Source organism: Esox lucius, chromosome 13 (genome assembly GCF_011004845.1).
Source record: "Esox lucius isolate fEsoLuc1 chromosome 13, fEsoLuc1.pri, whole genome shotgun sequence".
Classification (NCBI taxonomy): Eukaryota; Metazoa; Chordata; class Actinopteri; order Esociformes; family Esocidae; genus Esox; species Esox lucius.
The window spans coordinates 33,530,058-33,550,555 of record NC_047581.1 but is presented as its reverse complement, the minus strand read 5'-3'; the positions used below and the strand labels follow the sequence as shown (position 1 = coordinate 33,550,555).

The 20,498-nt window shown below is 46.2% G+C and overlaps 1 protein-coding gene across 5 annotated transcripts in view; it reads left to right on the top strand.

The window, feature by feature from the left end:
• The window catches only part of rtkn (rhotekin), a 62,167-nt gene that overhangs the window by 8,953 nt on the left and 32,716 nt on the right, over positions 1 to 20,498 (top strand). For 2 of the 5 annotated variants that reach the window (XM_013136858.3, XM_013136857.3), the window contains exon 1: positions 8,704 to 9,294. The exons of the other annotated variants lie outside the window; for them this stretch is intronic. In XM_013136858.3, coding sequence (XP_012992312.1) covers positions 9,205 to 9,294 — 90 coding nt within the window. In that variant the 5' untranslated portion in view covers positions 8,704 to 9,204. Of the gene's footprint in view, positions 1 to 8,703; positions 9,295 to 20,498 lie in introns of those variants that run through there. 5 annotated transcript variants of the gene reach the window in all.

Below are 20,498 nucleotides of genomic sequence, written 5' to 3'. Positions count from 1 at the left end.
TTCATCCAGACGATGTGTGGGTGTTTTAAACCCTTAGGGGGGCAGAAGGGGTGAGGCGTGATAAAACAATGATGTCACTCTGTATTGTGAAATCGACAGGTGTTGACTTTGCAAGGTCTTGGGTCACGGGTGAATGGGGTTGCTAAATTCCTTTATATCATCAGAGCAGGGGGTTGTTATAAGGTCTGTTTGGAACAAGTTTATAGGTAGAAGTTCTGACTTCACTGATGGCTACTCCTATGAGTAGGTTGTACTAACTACTATTGAGTTACTTAATTGTTCCACCTATGTTCATATTAATGCGCCAATAGTAAACTGCTTCGGATGTGAGCCTCTGCTAATTTACAAATATGTATTGAGGTGTAGCTAACTCTGTTGTCAGATGCTGTGTACAATATCCTTAAACCTGTTGGGGCTCTGTCTTCATAGTTCCCTTAAGAGGATCTCAACCCCTGGAGCCCAGCTGCCCTGGGGAAATCAACAGAGGACTCTGGCCAGATGGTGATATAGGTTTGACAGAGGACTCTGGGCAGATAGTGATATAGGTCTGACAGAGGGCTCAAGGAAGATGGTGATATAGGTTTGACAGGGGGCTCTGGGCAGATGGTGATATAGGTCTGGGGTCCCCTTCTCGTTTAAGGAGAAGAAAAACAAGTCCAAACAGATCCACTGAACACTGTCTTCCAGCAGTGATTGTCTCAGCCTCTCCTCTGTAAACCTGTTTCTACTCTCTCCTCTTTGTTTGGATGATGGATCACGGTTTGTTGTGGATTCACTTTTCACAAACTCTCTGTTTGGTAGTGAAATGGAAGTTCCAAATCAGCAGGAGTGTGTTGTTTGCGGACTTTGCTGTAGAGGGTGCTATTGCACCACTGTGTAATGACCTAGTGTGGCACAGAAGAACAGTAATTTAGCAGAGGGTTGTTTCCATAGAGACTTACATCCGTGCACACATACAACTAAACTGTTTTCAACATACCTGCTGCTGTATGTAGAATGTATATACATCTCAGTCTTATATACTGCTGTATGAGGGAATGTACAGTGGGGAGAACAAGTATTTGATACACTGCCGATTGTTCAGGTTTTCCTACTTACAAAGCATGTAGAGGTCTGTCATTTTTATCATAGGTACACTTCAACTGTGAGATGGAATCTAAAACAAAAGTAATTAATTTGCATTTTATTGCATGACATAAGTATTTGAACACTTACCAACCAGTAAGAACCAGTAACAGACCTGTTAGTTTTTCTTTAAGAAGCCCTCCTGTTCTCCACTCATTACCTGAATTAACTGCACCTGTTTGAACTCGTTACCTGTATAAAAGACACCTGTCCACACACTCAATCAAACAGACTCCAACCTCTCCACAATGGCCAAGACCAGAGAGCTGTGTAAGGACATGAGGGATAAAATTGTAGACCTGCACAAGGCTGGGATGGCCTACTGGACAATAGGCAAGCAGCTTGGTGAGAAGGCAACAACTGTTGGCGCAATTATTAGAAAAAGGAAGAAGTTCAAGATGACGGTCGATCTCCCTCGGTCTGGGGCTCCATGCAAGATCTCACCTCGTGGGGCATCAATGATCATGAGGAAGGTGAGGGATCAGCCCAGAACTACACGGCAGGACCTGGTCAATGACCTGAAGAGAGCCGGGACCACAGTCTCAATGAAAACCATTAGTAACACACTACGTCGTCATGGATTAAAATCCTGCAGCGCACGCAATTTCCCCCTGCTCAAGCCAGCGCATGTCCAGGCAGGTTTTTTTGGTCTAAACTCCACTCGCGTTTGGAGGAAGAAGGATGAGTACAACCCCAAGAACATCATCCCAACCGTGAAGCATGGAGGTGGAAACATCTTTCTTTGGGGATGCTTTTCTGCAAAGGGGACAGGACGACTGTACCTCATTGAGGGGAGGATGGATGGGGCCATGTATCACGAGATCTTGGCCAACCTCCTTCCCTCAGTAAGAGCATTGAAGATGGGTTGTGGCTGGGTCTTCCAGCATGACAATCACCCGAAACACACAACCAGGGCGACTAAGGAGTAGCTCTGTAAGAAGCATCTCAAGGTCCTGGAGTGGCCTAGCCAGTCTCCAGACCTGAACCCAATAGAAAATCTTTGGAGGATCTGGAGAAGGTCTGTATGGAGGAGTGGGCCAAAATCCCTACTGCAGTGTGTGCAAACCTGGCCAAGAACTACAGGAAACGTATGATCTCTGTAATTGCAAACACAGGTTTCTGTACCAAATATTAAGTTCTGCTTTTCTGATGTATCAAATACTTATGTCATGCAATAAAATGCAAATTAATTACAAATAAAAATCATACAATGCGATTTTCTGGATTTTTGTTTTAGATTCTGTCACTCACAGTTGAAGAGTACCTATGATAAAAAATTACAGACTTCTACATGCTTTGTAAGTGGGAAAACCTGCAAAATCGGCAGTGTATCAAATACTTGTTCTCCCCACTGTATATACAACTGTCTTATATACTGCTGTATGAGGGAACGTATATACATCTCAGTCTTCGAGGCATCCTGCTCAGTAACCAATCAATCAGCTTCATTTACAAATAAAGGAAAAGCCAGACATGAAATCACTGATGGCCTCTGGAGGTTCTGTGGTCTTAAGCTGCTGACTCTGGCGCACCAGTACTGCTGTGAGGTGGGTTTGAATCCTTTAGCTTTCTTATCCAATAAAGGATAAAATGCCTGAAAATATATAAAATATAAAAATCTCTAGAGGTGATTTGGCTACTGTGGCCTGCAGTATTTCTGTGGGGTTACTATTGTGCAATTGGGGTGAACTCGGCTGGCAATACTCGGCACTCATTTCAGGGTGGTTGCGGTTGGTTGGTGTCCCTATAGTTGATGCTTGGCAATGTAGGTGGATTTACCTCCTGCCTGTTGGGCCCTGTCCAGGGCCTCCCCTGGTTGGAGCTACAGTGTCACTGGTCCACCGTGTCTCAGCCTTGAGGTTTTACGCTGCTATATAATTGTGCCGAGGAGTAGGGTCAGTTCTCCACTGTAAATCCTTGTAAATCTAAGGAATGCACTCTCAAAACTTTTCTTAAAGGAGGACATGAGGTCTTGGCCCACACCTCCTGAGTACCAGGCTCGAAAGACTTGTAGCTGCTCCTGTCCAAAGTCTTCTTGGTTGTGTTGCAGATCAAGACGACCAGGCTGGGTGTTTTGTAAAAGCACTTAGTGACAACTGCTGATGTAAAAAGGGCTTTATAAACAAATTTGATTGATTGAAATTTTATTGATTGAATGCCATGGGAGGCTGGCGGGGATGCCGATGGAACGTTCTGGCAGGTTACAGCTGACGTTGTGCTGAATGGTCTCAAGAGGGATGAGTGTGGAGGAAATGATTGTGTCAGTTAACATATGGAGTCTGTTAGTTCTGTCTGTGTGTGTGTGCGCGTGTGTGTGTTACTCCCTGTTCCTTTCTCAGCCAAGAATGCTGCTCTGAGAGATGTCAATCTGCTCGTGTGTGCGTGTGTGCGTGTGTGCGTGTGTGCGTGTGTGCGTGTGTGCGTGTGTGCGTGCGTGCGTGCGTGCGCATGCGCTTTCCGCTAGAGGTTTTTTGAATGATTGCCCTTTGGTTTCTCAGCTCATCAGATGACATCATCAGGTAGATCAGGTGTGTTGGGTTAAAGGCTGACTGAACTGCTCCCAGCAGGACACCACACTGACCACAGACGGAAGCAGACCGGAACCGGACATCCTGTGTGAAAGTTTTTCTCGCACTAATACCCAGTTCCATGGAGACTGTCCTTGGCTCACACAAGTTCACATGCTCCTAGACTGTGTGTGTGTGTGTGTGTGTGTGTGTGTGTGTGTGTGTGTGATTTTTGTGTATGTGCATGTTTACGTCTGTACTAAATGTTAACGGGGTGTAGCTTGGGTGGGGTTCAGTTTACAGATTAGGGTGTAGATGACAGCCAAGTGTCTTTGTTGTGGTTTCGGGACTTGCCGTGGCCCTGCCAGGGTGTCTGAGTGTGTGGGACATGGGAGTCCAACTGATTGGCTGTGGTACATTCCACAGACACTGGCTGTGTCTACTAAAATAATGTCAAATTGATCCGAAATACACTGTAGACATTGTTAATGTTGTAAATGACTATTGTAGCTGGAAACGGCTGATTGTACTGGAATATTTACATAGGCGTACAGAGGCTCATTATCATAAAAAATCTGTCCTGTTTTCCAGTGGCGCAATGTGTTTGGTTACAAGTTTATAATTTTAAAAGATTATGTGATCATTAGAAAACCCTTTTGCGATTATGTTAGCGTCGCAGAAACTATGGTGCTGATTAAAGAAGCAATAAAACTTTATTTCTTTAGGCTAGTTCGGTATCTTCAGCATCAGCGTATGTGTGTTTCATTCCAAACTCATAATGGCCCGAAACCAAGAACTTTCTTCTGAAACTCTTCAGTTTTTTCTTATAGAATAGATTGAAGAGTTTAGAATAGAAAGAGGAGTGGGAGGCCCCAGTGCACAATTGAGCAGGAGGACTCAATTTGAGAAACCGATGCCTCACAGGTCCTCAACTGGCAGCTTCATTAAATAGTACCGGTAAAACACCAGTCTCAAATTCAAGAGTGAAGAGCCATCTCCGGGATTCTGTCCTTCTAGCCAGACACCGAATTGCTTATCAAATTGATGTTATTTAAATTGACGGAAAATGGACCTGTCTTTCAAAAACAATGACATTTCTAAGTGACCCCCAAACTGTTGAACAGTAGTGTAAATTACATTCCAGGACATGGGTCTGCATGTTGTGAGCACAGGAAGAAGCACAGAAAATGTCCTTATCCTGATGATCGCTGCAATTTATTCAGAAGAAGACTGTTTTACGTGAAAGTATTTGAACCTCTGCCGATTGGTTGGTGGTGTGATACATTCCCATGTCTCTGAATTCCCTTTCCTACACTGAGCCAACGGAGGGATTTCTGACGTTATCTGAAAGGATCCAGTTCAGTCAATGCTGGCACAGAGTTAAACAGTGTACAGTGGAGACACTGACTCTGACCTGTGGTCAGCCATCTATACTTCAACCTTCCAATACATCAGTATATCAGTGAGGGGCCAATCCTGTTTTCGAGGTGACCGCAGGCTTTAGTTCTGGCCATACACTTAAGTACCTGATTTAATGTTTTCTCCAGTAATCGTCTTCGATCGCTAGATCAGGATTAGCTTAATCCGCCGTGGACCAAAGACCTGCGTATACTGTGCACCTCTGGATAGGTCAGCGCTGGCAGGTTTGTAGTCCGTCTACCCTAGATCTGACTGGCCCAGTGTTCCAGGAATCAGCTTCTATAGCCACAAAGTCAACGTTGTCTATATGCTGAAACTTCATAAAAATAAAAACATATTTTTGGTCTTCATTTATTAATGGTTAAAGTTGGGCATACGTTTAACATGGTAGGTTTAAAATACAGTTTTAATTAGGAGGAGAATTTGTGGAAATAATTGTGGCTGTGGAAGCTAGGGGACGACCCGGTGTTCCACCCTGCTGATTACAGAGAGGAAACGTCCCATATTACCCTGCACATCCGCTCAGGAACCAAGAGCTAGCCGGTCATTGTGAACTCGCCCGCCGTTACGTAAGGTTCAGGGCAAGCTAGACTGGCACACTGGGGAATGAACGTATGACAGAATCTCTCTCTCTACCTCTCTCTACCTCTCTCTACCTCTCTCTCTCTCTCTACCTCTCTCTCTCTACCTCTCTCTCTCTCTCTCTCTCTACCTCTCTCTCTCTCTACCTCACTACCTCTCTCTCTCTCTACCTCTCTCTCTCTCTACCTCACTACCTCTCTCTCTCTCTCTCTCTCTCTCTACCTCACTACCTCTCTACCTCTCTCTCTCTACCTCTCCCTCTCTCTCTCTCTCTCTCTCTCTCTACCTCTCCCTCTCTCTCTCTCTCTCTACCTCTCTCTCTCTACCTCTCTCTCTCTACCTCTCCATCTCTCTACCTGTCCCATTTCATCGACGATGGTGAGCATAGATGGAGGTAAAAATCGCATTAACATCATGTCAAAAGCCACGTCTAGACGTCGGGGAGGGACTTCGAGCACCTTCCGTTTGGCGATTATCACATCTGGCTGCACTACAGTCAGCACCACGCTAACTTCTAATTTGCACACCTTAAATACCTGAGACTGAGAGTGCCCTCTGGGGCGCTGGCCCGTGTCCAGGTAGAGTTACCACACCCACGTTGTATTTCAACTGACCGCCCCTTGGTGCACCCTATTATTTGGATAATGTCTGTTTTCTTTCTCTTTTTGGCGTTCAGCCTCGAGGCTTTTGTCACAGCTGTGAGTGTGAATGTGTGTCTCAGCCTTTGTCTTGTGGTAGAGTTTACCTCGCTCTCCCTTCGACTGAGAAGCTGTGCTACTAGTGGATACAGTTTTTGTGGATGTTTGTGTTGCCTGCAACTATGCTGCATTGTTCAGCTGTGGACCGTGGCAAGGCAGTGGTCCACAACACTCTCCTCAGGGAGCCGCGTCCGTTCCATGTATTTGATCTATGCCAGAGTTAGTATGCCTGATTCAGAACCAGAAGGAAAATTGTGAAACATCTGGCCGTCCCTGAGATGTTCCAAAACCTCTGGTGAGCACCTGCCAACCGCCTGGTGGTCTGACTTGGTTTGGGTCCGTTTTCTGAAATTGCTTTGGTAATTGCGCAATTAATGGAAGAGTAATTGTTCTAAATATTTGAATTGGATGTAGTTTCCTGTATTGTCAGATATGGTGGAGAGGGAACTAGCACTGGATCTGTAGCTCATTCAGTATGAACCCAGAATACATGTGCCTCATTTCAGCAGAGGGAAGAATGGAGTGATGTGTATATCTGTTCACACCTGCCTCTGAGATTGCTGAGCAGATAATTAATCCTTTGATAAAGGGTGTACTTTATAAAATGAACAGTTGTTTTTGGAACACTGGTCTGGAAGTGGCATGTGGGGAATTTTGACCAACCTGCGCCTGAGTTCCTCCGGTCCAAGGTTGGGCCTGGTTCTATCCCCAGGTCCGATAGAGTTTCCTTGGGGAGTGGCTGAACCTCTGAACCAGTTGCAGAATGTTTTCATAAACCCTGAACGCCCTCGCTCCCAGAGTGGATTCCCCTTCACCACATTTCTCCTCCCACCTCCCTACACGTTACAAGAACAATTCATACATGTTCTCACTGTGAGTAGCCTAAGAGTGTGTATAAGTCCGATTAGCTGGATAATTATTATTTGAAGGATTTTCTTTGGGAAATCACCCAGTGTGCCCCTGCTGCCGTCCCTCTGCCTTGCTCATGTTTTCCGAGATGACCTTCCCCCCCTTCTTGTAGTATACCTCATGATGCAATATTCACTTAGCAAATATGTTTTAGTGTGGTGGAGTACTACTACCATCGGATGATGTGTAAATGCGTGCCGTGCCTGGCAAATTTGACCTTGCAGAATCATTGTGTACGAATATTTTTTGTTTGTGAAAACTAAATGTGTGTGTGTGTGTGTGTGTGTGGGGGGGGGGGGGGGGGGGGGGGGGGGGGTCGTTTAGATTTGTAAGATGACGTGAGTTTCCTGTGAGGGTCTCCGCGTGTGGTTCATGGTTGTTTTTCCTCCTACGCCAGAGGGAATGACACGCACGCGCACTACACGCACTGACTAAGTAATTAACTTAAACAGCTGAGATTCATACGATGCGCGGAAGTCGGACGAGAAAGAACATTATATTGTAATTGGATACGTTTTCTTGATTTCAGCCGTTTCCAGATTGTTTTGAAAACGCTATAAAGTGTCAGTATGACCAATGATAAAGAGCTACAGTAATTGTTTTTTACTGGCTACTTTGGAAATGTTGCTACAAATTGGCATTTAACATCTACCTTTTTAAATATATTTTATTGGATATTACTAAATTGTTTTTTTTCTCTCCCCTATATAGTTTATTTCATGAATAAGCAATAAAGTATAGATATCTGGTGTCACAAGGGATATGTAGTGTATTAACCAATATGCATTTGAATTCCCCCCTACACTCGGTGTTTTACGGGTTATACACACATACACACACACACACACACACACACACACACACACACACACACATCCACCAACACCATTGACCCCTTGACCGACATTATGCGTAGTTCATTCTCTGTGGAACATCCAGACAAGAATGATGTCCAGTGAATGAATTAATTGTATTTTTTGCTTAATAGCTACGAGGTTTTGAGTGATCACGTTTCATTGGGTTACATTGAGTTTCGGAATTGTTTCCCGTGATAATGCGCCATCTGACATGTTTTGTTATCAAAACAAACTGTAAAGAACAACGTTTCCCCTCTTCCCACTTCCTTTCAAATGCCCCTTTAATTGTCTGGTATTTGGTATTTGTTAGTTTTAAAGGGCGTGGAGACAGTGTTCCCCCGCTCTATACTTTTTCTTTTTTTCCCCTTGTTATGTTTAATGCTCGGTTGCGAGTGGCGCGTTGTACGGGTTAATTTAGCGCGAGGTCCCTCGGCTCCCGTTGCGCACAGTAGAGTTCTTGTGCTGTTCGCTCCGGCGGAGGCGATGCCCTTTTGTGGGGATGTCTTGTCACAGCACACAGACGGCACTCACAAGCAGGACGCAAGAACACAAAGAGAAGAATTGCATTAAAAACGAACCATTCTCTCCACCACTGCCAAGTAGGAAAGTTGACTAACTCGTGTGTTTGAGAAGCTCTGTTGCTAGAAGTATTTTTTTGGCAAGAATATACACTGTGGACTGTCTGTATGTATTATGAACACTGTTACTGGATTCTGTGAGCGCGCTCGCACACGTCTCTACCTCTTCCTGCGTCTTCGGAGAAGTCGGTGTTGTGCAGATTGGAGACCTTCAAAGTTTTAACGCAGATGGTTTGGATACTTCAGAAGACAAACACTTCATCAATCTATTTGTTCATATGCGGAACTGTTTTGGAGACTTAAAGTAACCCTTAAATTATCAAGGCGGATCTATTTTGAAAGGGCAGTCAGTTAGTGGTATGTTATCTATTTAGCTTTTCATTGGCCACTATGAGCGTTCTTGGTGTTCTTCGTAGAGAATTTGAGTTCTGAACTCGCATAAACGGCTTTCGTTTGTAACAAACTGAGTAATAAAGTAGAGTTTCAGAGAGAGGCTACCTCTATTTGCCTACTTATTTGAAGGGTGCCAATGGACAGATACGCAGATATGGAGGACAAACTGCGCATTTTGGAGGACCTAAACATGATGTACATCCGCCAGATCGCGCTGAGTTTACAGGTAATACAGTATAGTCAACGGTTCACTGTTACTATATAAACTTGTCACTACTCAGTTCCCGGTCTTTCTTACAGCATTTGATCGGCTGTCCTCTATCACCTGCCTTTCGATATCCAGTATTGTCATGTCATATCTTACACAGCCACAGCAGAAGTGCAGGGCGTTTCACTATTTTATTTTCTAATGGGCCTATTTACATTATGTGTGTGTGTGTGTGTGTGTGTGTGTGTATAATATAACAGGGTAGCAATGGCAGGAGATATGGAAAGCTGCCTATACACCAGGGTGTATGTACAGCCTCTCACTTACTGTGCTACTGAGCTGAATGGTGTGCTGTAGTGGAGTACACAGGCTAGTTGTGGGGCCAGTTTCCAGCTGTGCGGCTTTTACATGTTAAAATTTGATTGGGGCGGGGGCTGAGAAAATCTCCACGACAAAAGGAGTCATGCTTTCAGTCTGGTGTGGTCTCCAGATGGCCCGAGTCTGTCAGCGAAGGGGAACAGGAGACGACACCATGTCTTGTACAGTTAGTTGCTCTGTAACCCTGGCTTCACCAACACTGTCTGCAACTGAACATGCACTGCTCTCCCCAAGTCCCCAAAGGGGAAAAGTGTGCGTGTGTGCGTGTGTGCGTGTGTGCGTGTGTGCGTGTGTGCGTGTGTGTGTGAATATATCATGAAATATTGCTACACTGTTACTGATCAGACTCAGATGGTATGATGTCACAGATGTGAATGTCACACAAAGAAATGACAATTCAGCCAGGAATGAGGAATAAGCAGAGCCTCGCATGAAACTGTTCTGCCACTGCTGAAAAGTCTGAACATCTGAGTCCAAGAAAAAAAAAATATATATATATATATAAAATATGGAAATTCAAATGTTTCATTCTGCAGGTCTTGGCTGCTTCGCAGTGAAACTATGCTGGCTCTGTGCTCTGCAGCTGTTGTGTGTTAGGGTGTCAGGGGCGTGTTTGGTAGATGACAAAGGGAGTGCTGGGCTGCCACTGCCGGGTACTGGACAACGCCGTGGCGGAGGTTGGCAGATCACCACGGCCCCGCGCACTGAGCTGTGCCTTTTGTTCTGGCCCCAGCAGACAGCCAGGTGGTCCGTTCGGGGCACTCAGCGCCTTGGTAATTGAGTAGTGATTTTTTTTTTTTTTTTAATGGGTGCACACATGCCACGCTATCTGTTTTAAAATAAAAACACCAGGTTGCATTAACTGCCACTCCGTAACACGGTTCTAGAACCAGATGGGGCTCCTTTGTGTCCTCCGGTAGGCCCCACTTAGCTAGAACAGGAGGCCGGATTTGCCCCCCACCCCCAGAGTTCCCTGCCTCCCTACTGAACCCTAAACCCTTCAGACATGGTAGAATCATCCCTGACCGTCTCACGAGCAGTACCTTTTGGATCCCAGTCACAAGAAGCCAATCGGTCCCAAACCAACAAAGCTATACGCCATGAGAAAGACGAACAACACACGAATGTGTTCTTACACTGGCAGAGGGTAGAGACCTTCACTGGGTTGTCTGTGGAACATGGCTTTAAACAGTGTTGCTTGAACAGGCTTGTGTGTCTCCGCAGTGTCCTCGTAATGGTTTAATGAAAGGATCTGTCATCCTGTCTCTCTCTCCACCTCCCTCTCCCTCCCTCACCCTCTCCCTCCCTGGCTGGGTGGGTTTCTGGAACAGCGGTTCTTTGTATGCGCTGGAGCTGTGCAGCCCACTGGAAGTCAACGCTGAGTTCTGCTGTAGCAGAATGTGTTTTGCCCAAAGGTAGTGGAGGGCCGAGGGCGATCCTATTGCTACGGGCTGAAAAACACTGTCGACATCCCCGTTGTTGTCGTCTCCGCCGGTCAGACAGACGCTGCTCTGAGGGACAGTCCTCACAAATAATGGGACCATGCATCCCGAGGCCTCAGAAACACTATTCCAGACCCAGGCAGAATGTGTCATTATATAGTCTCTTACTCCCTGGTTTGTTTCCGGTCATCCAGAAAGGCTCTCCTCCTCTTCTAAACTTCCCAGTTTGTTCAGGTTTTAACAAGTCCCTTTCAAATTGGAATGACCACACTCTTGGCTCCTGCAAGCAGTGATTCTTGTTTTCCTTTTTTCAGGGCCCTCTCGCTCACCTCCGTTACGACGCTCATAAGGGCCACAGTAAAACACCATTTTAATGGCTGCGCTGTGAAGCCCTTTTGTCCCTGGAATGCAGGAATTCCCAGCCCACACTGGGCTGATGGGAACAGGAAATGACCCAGTGGTTCCCAACAGAGTTGGTGTGATGTCATGCACAGTCTACATGCACATGGACGCTGCACGCGAGACCACGTGGGCGCGGACACATACTTCACTGTATACCGTAGATCCCTGATACAGTGGAAATGCCTTTGCCCTGAACAAGTTGGAGTATGTGCTCCACACGTTTGCTGTCCTCCATGTGATTGGCCAGTCCCACGCTCCCCGAGAGGTCAGGAGCAGAGGGATGTTCTAGAATGGCCAGGCTCTCTAATGGGTGTAATTTGCCGGGAAGGCGGTGTTGTTTGGTAGACAACACTGGTTGTCTTAGAGCACTTAGGGCACTTGATGTTTTTATTATTGACTCAGCCTGGTAGATCAGGTTAGTTGAATTCAGGTCATCACTGAGGACGTTAGTCGGGTCTGCAGAGAGTTTCCAAAGCATCAGAGGGATCTCACTGAAAGATATCAGTCAGGAGAAGGGTACAAAGTAATTTCCAAAGCGTTAGATATACCATGGAACACTGTGAAGACAGTCATCATCAAGTTGAGAAAATATGGCACAACAGAGACTACCAAGAACTGGACGTCCCTCCAAAATTGATTAAAAGATTATTAGAAAACTGGTCAGGGAAGCTTCCAAGAGGCCTACAGCAACATTAAAGGAACTGCAGGAATTTCTGGCAAGTACTGGCTGTGTGCTACCACAGTCTCCCATATTCTTCATATGAATGGGGTAGGGTGGCAAGATAGAAGCCTTTTCTTACAAAGAACAACATCCATAAATGTGTTATGGTTTGATGAAACTAAGGTTGAACTTTTTGGCCATAATTCCAAAAGGTATGTTTGGCGCAAAAACAACACTGCACATCACCCAGAGAACACCATACCCACAGTGAAGCATGGTGGTGGCAGCATCATGCTTTGGGGCAGTTTTTCTTCAGCAGGAACCGGGGCCTTAGTCAGGGTGGAGGGAATTATGAACAGTTCCAAATACCAAGCAATTTTGGCACAAAACCTTCAGGCGTCCGTTAGAAAGCAGAAGATGAAGAAGTTCCCCTTTCAGCATGACAACGACCCAAAGCACACATCCAAATCCACAAAAGTATGGCTTCACCAGAATAAGATGAACGTTTTGGAATGGCCCAGCCAGAGCCCAGACCTGAATCCAATTGAACATCTGTGGGGTGATCTGAAGAGGGCTGTGCACAGATGTCCTTTTGCAAAGAAAAGTATTGTCACTTCAAGATGTGCCATGCTAATAGACTCTTACGCAAAAAGACTGAGTGCTGTAATAAAATCAAAAGGTGCCTTAACAAAGTATTAGTTTTTAGGGTATGCACACTTATGCAACAAGGTTTTTGTGGTTTTTATTTTATTTTTCCCCTCAAAGATTTCAGGTTGTTTTTCAATTGAATTGTTCACGTTATAGGTGGAAAACGCTCTGACACGATTTATCTTTGCCTCGTTCTTTTACATCACAAGAACCTGGCATTTTAACAGGGGTGTGTAGACTTTTATATCCACTGTACCTGTGCTCCTCCTCCCAGGTCTTACCTAGTGACCCTACCCGTCATTGGTCCAGCCTGCCCTGCCCTACCCGTCATTGGTCCAGCCTGGCATGCCCTACCCGTCATTGGTCCAGTCTGGCATGCCCTGCCCTACCCATCATTGGTGCAGCCTGGCATGCCCTACCCGTCATTGGTGCAGCCTGGCATGCCCTGCCCTACCCGTCATTGGTGCAGCCTGGCATGCCCTGTCCTACCCATCATTGGTCCAGCCTGGCGTGCAGCAGGTCTGATCCTCCCCACTGCTGCCTCTGGCTGGGGAGAGATCAGACCAATCACAGATCAGCTGCTCTGGACCAGTATAAGTGGGTTTGCTAGGAGTTTCTTCCTGGTAAAACCACACCACTGTGTCTGGACCGCTGTGTTCCATTACATGATTCTTCATATTGGCGGGTGGCGATTGTGGACTGTGTCTGAAGGCTGTCACGGCTGGAGATCGGTTGTGGATTCCCGCCCGACAGGCGCGTTTGACCTCTCGCACGACCGTAAAACTCCACTCCTCTGCTGTGGCTCCTCTGAGAAGGGAAAGGGTCATCTGTGAATCTGTCCGGAGCAACGTCTATAGCTCAGACAAGCTTGTACAGGCCATCATGTAACACCACTTAGCCGTTCGACTCTGTTGGCGTTCCAGCTGTGTACTTGGCTAATGGTACTGGTTGTTTCACGGAGAGGATTGTTTACATTCAGAAGTTCCCAGCTAAGGTCCATCCATTTGTCCATCCACTAATTCAGTTGTTCTTTCATTCCTGCATTCATTCCTTGGTTCTTTCATTCATGCTCAGCCTGTCTGGGGACCCGGGGATTCCTGCAGTGTTGTTGATTTAGCTGTCAGGTTGCTGATCCCAGAGCTGCCAGTCTTCCTAGGAGAGGTGTGCTCCGCCAACACAGACAGGCCTATGGTGTGGCTGAATACAGTGCTTTCAGCGAGTAACTTAATCTCAGCACCTCGGGCCACTAATCCCTAGCGTGTGTGTGCGTGCGTGTGTATGTATGTACAGGCACGTGATTTTGAGGAGTACTATCTATGTAAGAAAGCCTTTATACAAAGTCATATTTCAGTGATACACTGCTTCTGTGTCCTGATTTGTCCTGATCTGTCATAATTGGGACTATATTTACATTGGTTCTGTGGCTGTCACTCATCTCTCTGCACCTGTCCAGCTACTGTGCCTTGTCGTGCCTGTGCCACAGCTATGTCTCTACCGTGCCTTGTCGTGCCTGTGCCACAGCTATGTCTCTACCGTGCCTTGGCGGGCCTGTGCCACAGCTATGTCTCTACCGTGCCTTGGCGGGCCTGTGCCACAGCTATGTCTCTACCGTGCCTTGGCGGGCCTGTGCCACAGCTATGTCTCTACCGTGCCTTGGCGGGCCTGTGCCACAGCTATGTCTCTACCGTGCCTTGGCCGGCCTGTGCCACAGCTATGTCTCTACCGTGCCTTGGCAGGCCTGTGCCACAGCTATGTCTCTACCGTGCCTTGGCCGGCCTGTGCCACAGCTATGTCTGGCGGTTTTGGAGAGGGTGTGGACGAGAAGAGGTGGTGGAGAAAGGGGGCATTGTAGGGTCTGTGGTCACCCACGCCCCCTACCTCCCTGTGACTAGCCCCCCCAGCCTTGCATGTTCTGCACCTCTCTGGCCCCAGCACAGGTCCTGGGGTGGTTTGGACTAGGAGCGGGCCTCAATAGGAACTCTGTGTGAAAAGGAACCAGTGAAATGCCTCGTCTTAAGCCAGCTTCCTTTGAAAAACACCTTTCAGGTGGGTGCAGGAGACAGGCAGCCTAGCAAATGGCTAACCCTCCTCACTGCCTCTCTAGCCTTCTATCCTCACACTTTTTTTCCTCTTCCACCCTTCTGCCTGATCTCTCCTTTTTCATTTGAATGTCCCTTTGTGGCCTTCCATGCACCAACCCCCGCGTCCTCAACCTGTAAGTGGTGAATGGACAAGGTTTGACAAGAATCCATCCATGCTTTGGACCTGGCACTGTTTTCAGATGCTAAAATTTTTGCTTGTATTACACAAATCCCATCCAAGTCCAGAGGGCGCTCTTAGCATTTTTCAGAACGGACCAACGTCCCCTGCATCATTCCCGAACCTTTGTAGAATCCGTTCCACCCAAAAATGTGAGGCTTTTCAGAGAGGTCAAAGGGTGGTCAGTCCAAACACTGTGTGTATTTCTTACTGTGTCTGCTGAGTCTCATTTCATTGACCTCTTATCCAGAGGTAAAAATCCAGGTCAATTGCTTTGCTCGTGGGAACAATGGCAGATTGTTTACTTTGTCGACTCTGGGATTTCAGTCGGTTTGTTTACCTTTCTCAGTATTATAATTTCCTTTTCTGTCTAGCCTGTACCAGTTCATTCAGCCCTGGCATTCTGGCCTCATAAGATGAACAGTAACTAGGCAAATAAAATCTCAGCCTAATTCAAACTGCCACTCTGGACGTTCAATCCAAGAGAAAAAGCAAACAAACCAAAATACTAGAAAACCATGCTTGAATTACAATGTCAACAGCCTTGCAAGTCACTGGATTGAACAGGCGGAGAAATTAAAAATGTCATTCCCTCGTAAAACACAAGCAATAAAATCTTCAGAACATACTCTGGAGACGCAGATTGCTTCGGGTTGTGTTTTAACAGATGGTGGCCATTGTTGAATGTGTATAAATGTACCGATTGTGTGAAAGTGTTTTTTGATGTTGTATTTGTTGCACTTGAAAACATTTGGTTTTCTGTTTCGCCATGAGGATCTAATTTAGTTCTCTGATTATGTTTGATTATAGTATTTGTATGTGAATATGTGTGTTTAATGTGCGCGTGATAAGTCCTTAAAATGTTTGATCTTTTATGTCCATAAAAGTTATTGTTTATATGTTGTAAATGTAACATTCGCATCCAAAAGCATAATCGAAAAAACTGTGTTTCTGTTTTCTTTTTACCATATTCATGTAAATGTATCTGTGTATCTTTGCCCATCTGTCTCTTATGTGTGTGAGAGACAATCCATTGTAGCTTTGTATGTTTATTATAAACCAGGTTCTTATAATTCTGAATGCTGATTGGATGATAGCCGTGGTATATGGGACCATATACCACCGGTATGACATCACCATTTTTTTTACTGCCTTTCTTGCATTTGTAACCGGTTTATAATTGCAATAAGGCATCTCTAGGGTTTGTGGTAATTTGCCTTTATTCCACAGCTAACAGCTGCGTCCCAGCACTGCAACTTGTCTTGCATAAGAACAGTCCTTAGCCATGGTATATTGACTATACACCACACCCCCTCATGCCTTATTTCTTAAGTACTGCCCGGGAACCAGGTGAGAAAAGACAGGACCCAGAAAACAAATGGTTATCACCATCAAAACAAACCATTCACTGCTGGATATTCCACAGACATCCTTGTGACTCAGATAATTATGTTATGGGGACAGATTGCTGAGGTGTGTGAGTAGTGCAAGCTTGCGTCAGGCTGTGAAAATGTCACCACAGGAGTATGTGCTTGCAGGAAACCTTTTGCAGGACTGCGTGCCTCTCCCTTAGTCTTTGGGATACAGGTCTCTCCTAGCAGTCTTTGCTGGGATACAGGTCTCTCCTAGTAGTCTTTGCAGGGATACTGGTCTCTCCTAGCAGTCTTTGCAGGGATACTGGTCTCTCCTAGCAGTCTTTGCAGGGATGCAGGTCTCTCCTAGCAGTCTTTGCAGGGATGCAGGTCTCTCCTAGTAGTCTTTGCAGGGATGCAGGTCTCTCCTAGTAGTCTTTGCAGGGATGCAGGTCCCTCCTAGTAGTCTTTGCAGGGATGCAGGTCCCTCCTAGTAGTCTTTGCAGGGATGCAGGTCCCTCCTAGTAGTCTTTGCAGGGATGCAGGTCCCTCCTAGTAGTCTTTGCAGGGATGCAGGTCCCTCCTAGTAGTCTTTGCTGGGATGCAGGTCCCTCCTAGTAGTCTTTGCAGGGATGCAGGTCCATCCTAGTAGTCTTTGCAGGGATGCAGGTCCATCCTAGTAGTCTTTGCAGGGATGCAGGTCCATCCTAGTAGTCTTTGCTGGGATGCAGGTCCATCCTAGTAGTCTTTGCTGGGATGCAGGTCCCTCCTAGTAGTCTTTGCAGGGATGCAGGTACCTCCTAGTAGTCTTTGCAGGGATGCAGGTCCCTCCTAGTAGTCTTTGCAGGGATGCAAGTCTCTCCTAGCAGTCTTTGCAGGGATACAGGTCTCTCCTAGCAGTCTTTGGAGGGATACAGGTCTCTCCTAGCAGTCTTTGGAGGGATACAGGTCTCCCCTAGTAGCAGTTGAAGGTTGCTGCAGTTCTGTCTAAGAAAACGATCCCAGATCATACTTTAATTGTTTTTAACTTATACCAATTCTATGGATTTCATTTCAGACATTCTTATTCAAGACCAAGTTTCAAGAGCTAATTTATGTGCTTTTCTCATAGACAGATTTCACACCTTGTCAGTTTGAAGACTAGAAACAGCAACCCTTCTGTTACCAGCCAAATGCTCTTACTACCTGACACCTACATACATGTGCACGTTCAGGTTGTTAGCTCCAAATACTTTGAATTTCATCCCTTTTTGGATCTCAGCTGAATGTGTTCCTCTGTTTGGCATCAGCCGAAGTGGCTTAATATTTGTACTTCAGTCATGCAAAAGGATAAGCTAGCAGCGCAGAGGTTATCTTCACAGTTTCTGCAAATAAGGTCTATCTCAGCTTTTGTATTGGTTATGGATACATTCCTTGCATAACAATGTGGTTATTTTTACGTTTCAACACTTTCTCTAGATCAGGGATTGGGTAGCTTTTGATAAGGGTGGGGACCACAAAAAAATCATCACGAAGGGCCATAAAGGGACAGAGGCTCTCGACTGAGTTGGGTTGGATTAGTCCAGCTACTGAAAGCCCACTTTCGCTTGGGAGGTGCAAAGAGGCCCGGACTGCCTGAAATCCCCTATGCCTCCGAGGCATTTCACTGATGATGTCAGCGGAACAAACCCTCAGACATGGTGATATCATGCTATCCCTATGCCCACCAGCTCCTGATTAGGGGTCAGTGACCCTGGGTCACAAGAGGAGTGGGTGCTCTGGGGTGTTGAAATGGTGCCCTTTTTGAAGTTGGCTGACTTTGACTCTGGCAGGGCATCCCATAAGGCTGCCAGGCTGCTGTGTTGTAGATTGGTCAGGCTGCGTGCAGGCACCATCTCTCTGTCTGTCTCCAAAGGTCTCCCACTCTTCTTATCATAAAATATTAGGGGAAAAGTATGAATGTGGGTTATTACTGTGGGTGATTTGTGCATTATGAATTTTGAAATCCTACCACGTTCCATTCCAGTTTTTATATGCATTGTCAAGTCTCATACAGAGTGTAATCTGAACAATGTGATAGAAATTGATCGATAACAACGTAACACACTTTGTCAGTTTTTTCATTTGACTTTGTGGAATGTTCTTGTTTCTCTTTAACAAGGGCTGCCTTGTAGTTCATGTTAGGCCAATGACCAAAATGCTGCTGGTTGAAATTCTGAGCTGACATGGTAAAATGTGTCATATTGCCCTTGAGCAAGGCACCTAACTGTAAGTAAGGCACCTAACTGTAAGTAAGGCACCTAACTGTAAGTAAGGCACCTAACTGTAAGTCAATCGACACAAAGTGTTAGAAAGTGGTGTAGAGTTAAGGAATGGATTGCTTTCTTGCCATTCTTCTCACAATTCAATATACTAATTTACTTTTTTTTACTAAAACTGTCCAGTTAACAAGCTCCCTTATTCTAATGCTTTCAATAGTTGTGTGTACATTTGAGAACATGTTCGAGAAATCTTCCTTGACGTGGAAATTACTGCCAGAATGGTTTACCCACAGGGTTGTGCATGCACACAGTTCATAAATGGCACATCACACAGAATATGGTTGTCTTGCTATCTTGATTTCTGACTTCTAATGTAATTATAAAAAGTAATATGTCCCCTCCTAAGTCATTTGTGAAATTTCATTCTTGAGCTTAAAATAGATTTTTATTGAATGTTGTTTGTCTATCACATGGGGATAAATAGATCTATTGGTCAACTAAAGTTTTGTTTTACCAGGCCTAGACTTTAAATTCCCAAGTTTCCTAGAGTAGAGAACTAGAGCCCCATACTCTTCCTCCAGCAGGGGAACTGTATGTGCATCTAATTTTGTCATAGCTGGAAAACATAAAGGTTAAGCCAGCTTACCATAGTGCTGGAGGAAGGCCTTTTCATTGGCTCTTGGAAGCACCCCGCTCAATCCCCTTTGGCTGGGCAGAGAAACGGTTTGTTTGTTCCAGAGACCCCTTGTTAACCCGTTCTCTGCCAAGTCCCTCTCAGACGCTTAGGTCAGTGTGTCTAGGTCACCAGACATGTTCGTTAGATAATGTGTCAGGGACACTTAGTCTGAACTTAAGCCAACTTGACATCTCATAATGCCTGTTGCTGAGACACTATAAAAGAAACAATTTCAGTTCTTGCTGTGATAACCAAGACCTCCCATTTTGTTAAATTAAATGCACACAGCCTGGTTTTCTGACTAATGGTCCAATAGTTTGTGCACCAAGGCCATTTCCTGACAAAACATTTCCTCTGCCATTTGGCATTGCCATCGTCCTCATACAAAACAATGAATTGAGGGATGGACGGAGGGGCGGGCGGACGGACGGACGGACGGAGGGGCGGACGGACGGACGGAGGGGCGGACGGACGGACGGAGGGGCGGACGGACGGACGGAGGGGCGGACGGACGGACGGAGGGGCGGACGGAGGGGCGAACGGAGGGGCGGGCGGACGGACGGACGGAGGGAGGGGCGGACGGACGGACGGAGGGGCGGACGGACGGACGGAGGGGCGGACGGAGGGGCGAACGGAGGGGCGGGCGGACGGACGGACGGAGGGAGGGGCGGACGGACGGACGGACGGACGGAGGGGGGGCGGAGGGAGGGGCGGACGGAGTTGAGCTTTAGGCACCTTTAAAGTGTTTGATACTTACAAATAGATGGCAGTATTGCATCGTCATGGCGTTAGTGTCCTGCTAGCCATGGCCTAGTTCCCTGCGTGCCACTACCTCACTCAGGTAGCCTACATCAGGCACATCACACATCTGATGGTGTGTGTGTGTGTGTGTGTGTGTGTGAGATAGAGAGACCATGTATGGAGTGTTTTGTTATTGTTATTTAGCTTGGCATTCCAGTCCATGGCCCAGTGGTTTGGGTGTAAAGTGAGGACAATGCTAGGGAGCTAGCCAGTTATCTTGCATGTTACAGCTCTCTAGCTACTTGTCCACTGTGTCCTGGAACTCTAATCCAATTACCCTGCAGGATGTTAACTGCTCTTGACTTTCATATTAGTCCTGCACACGTACAAATGTAGACGCGCACGCGCAAACACAAGCTGTTT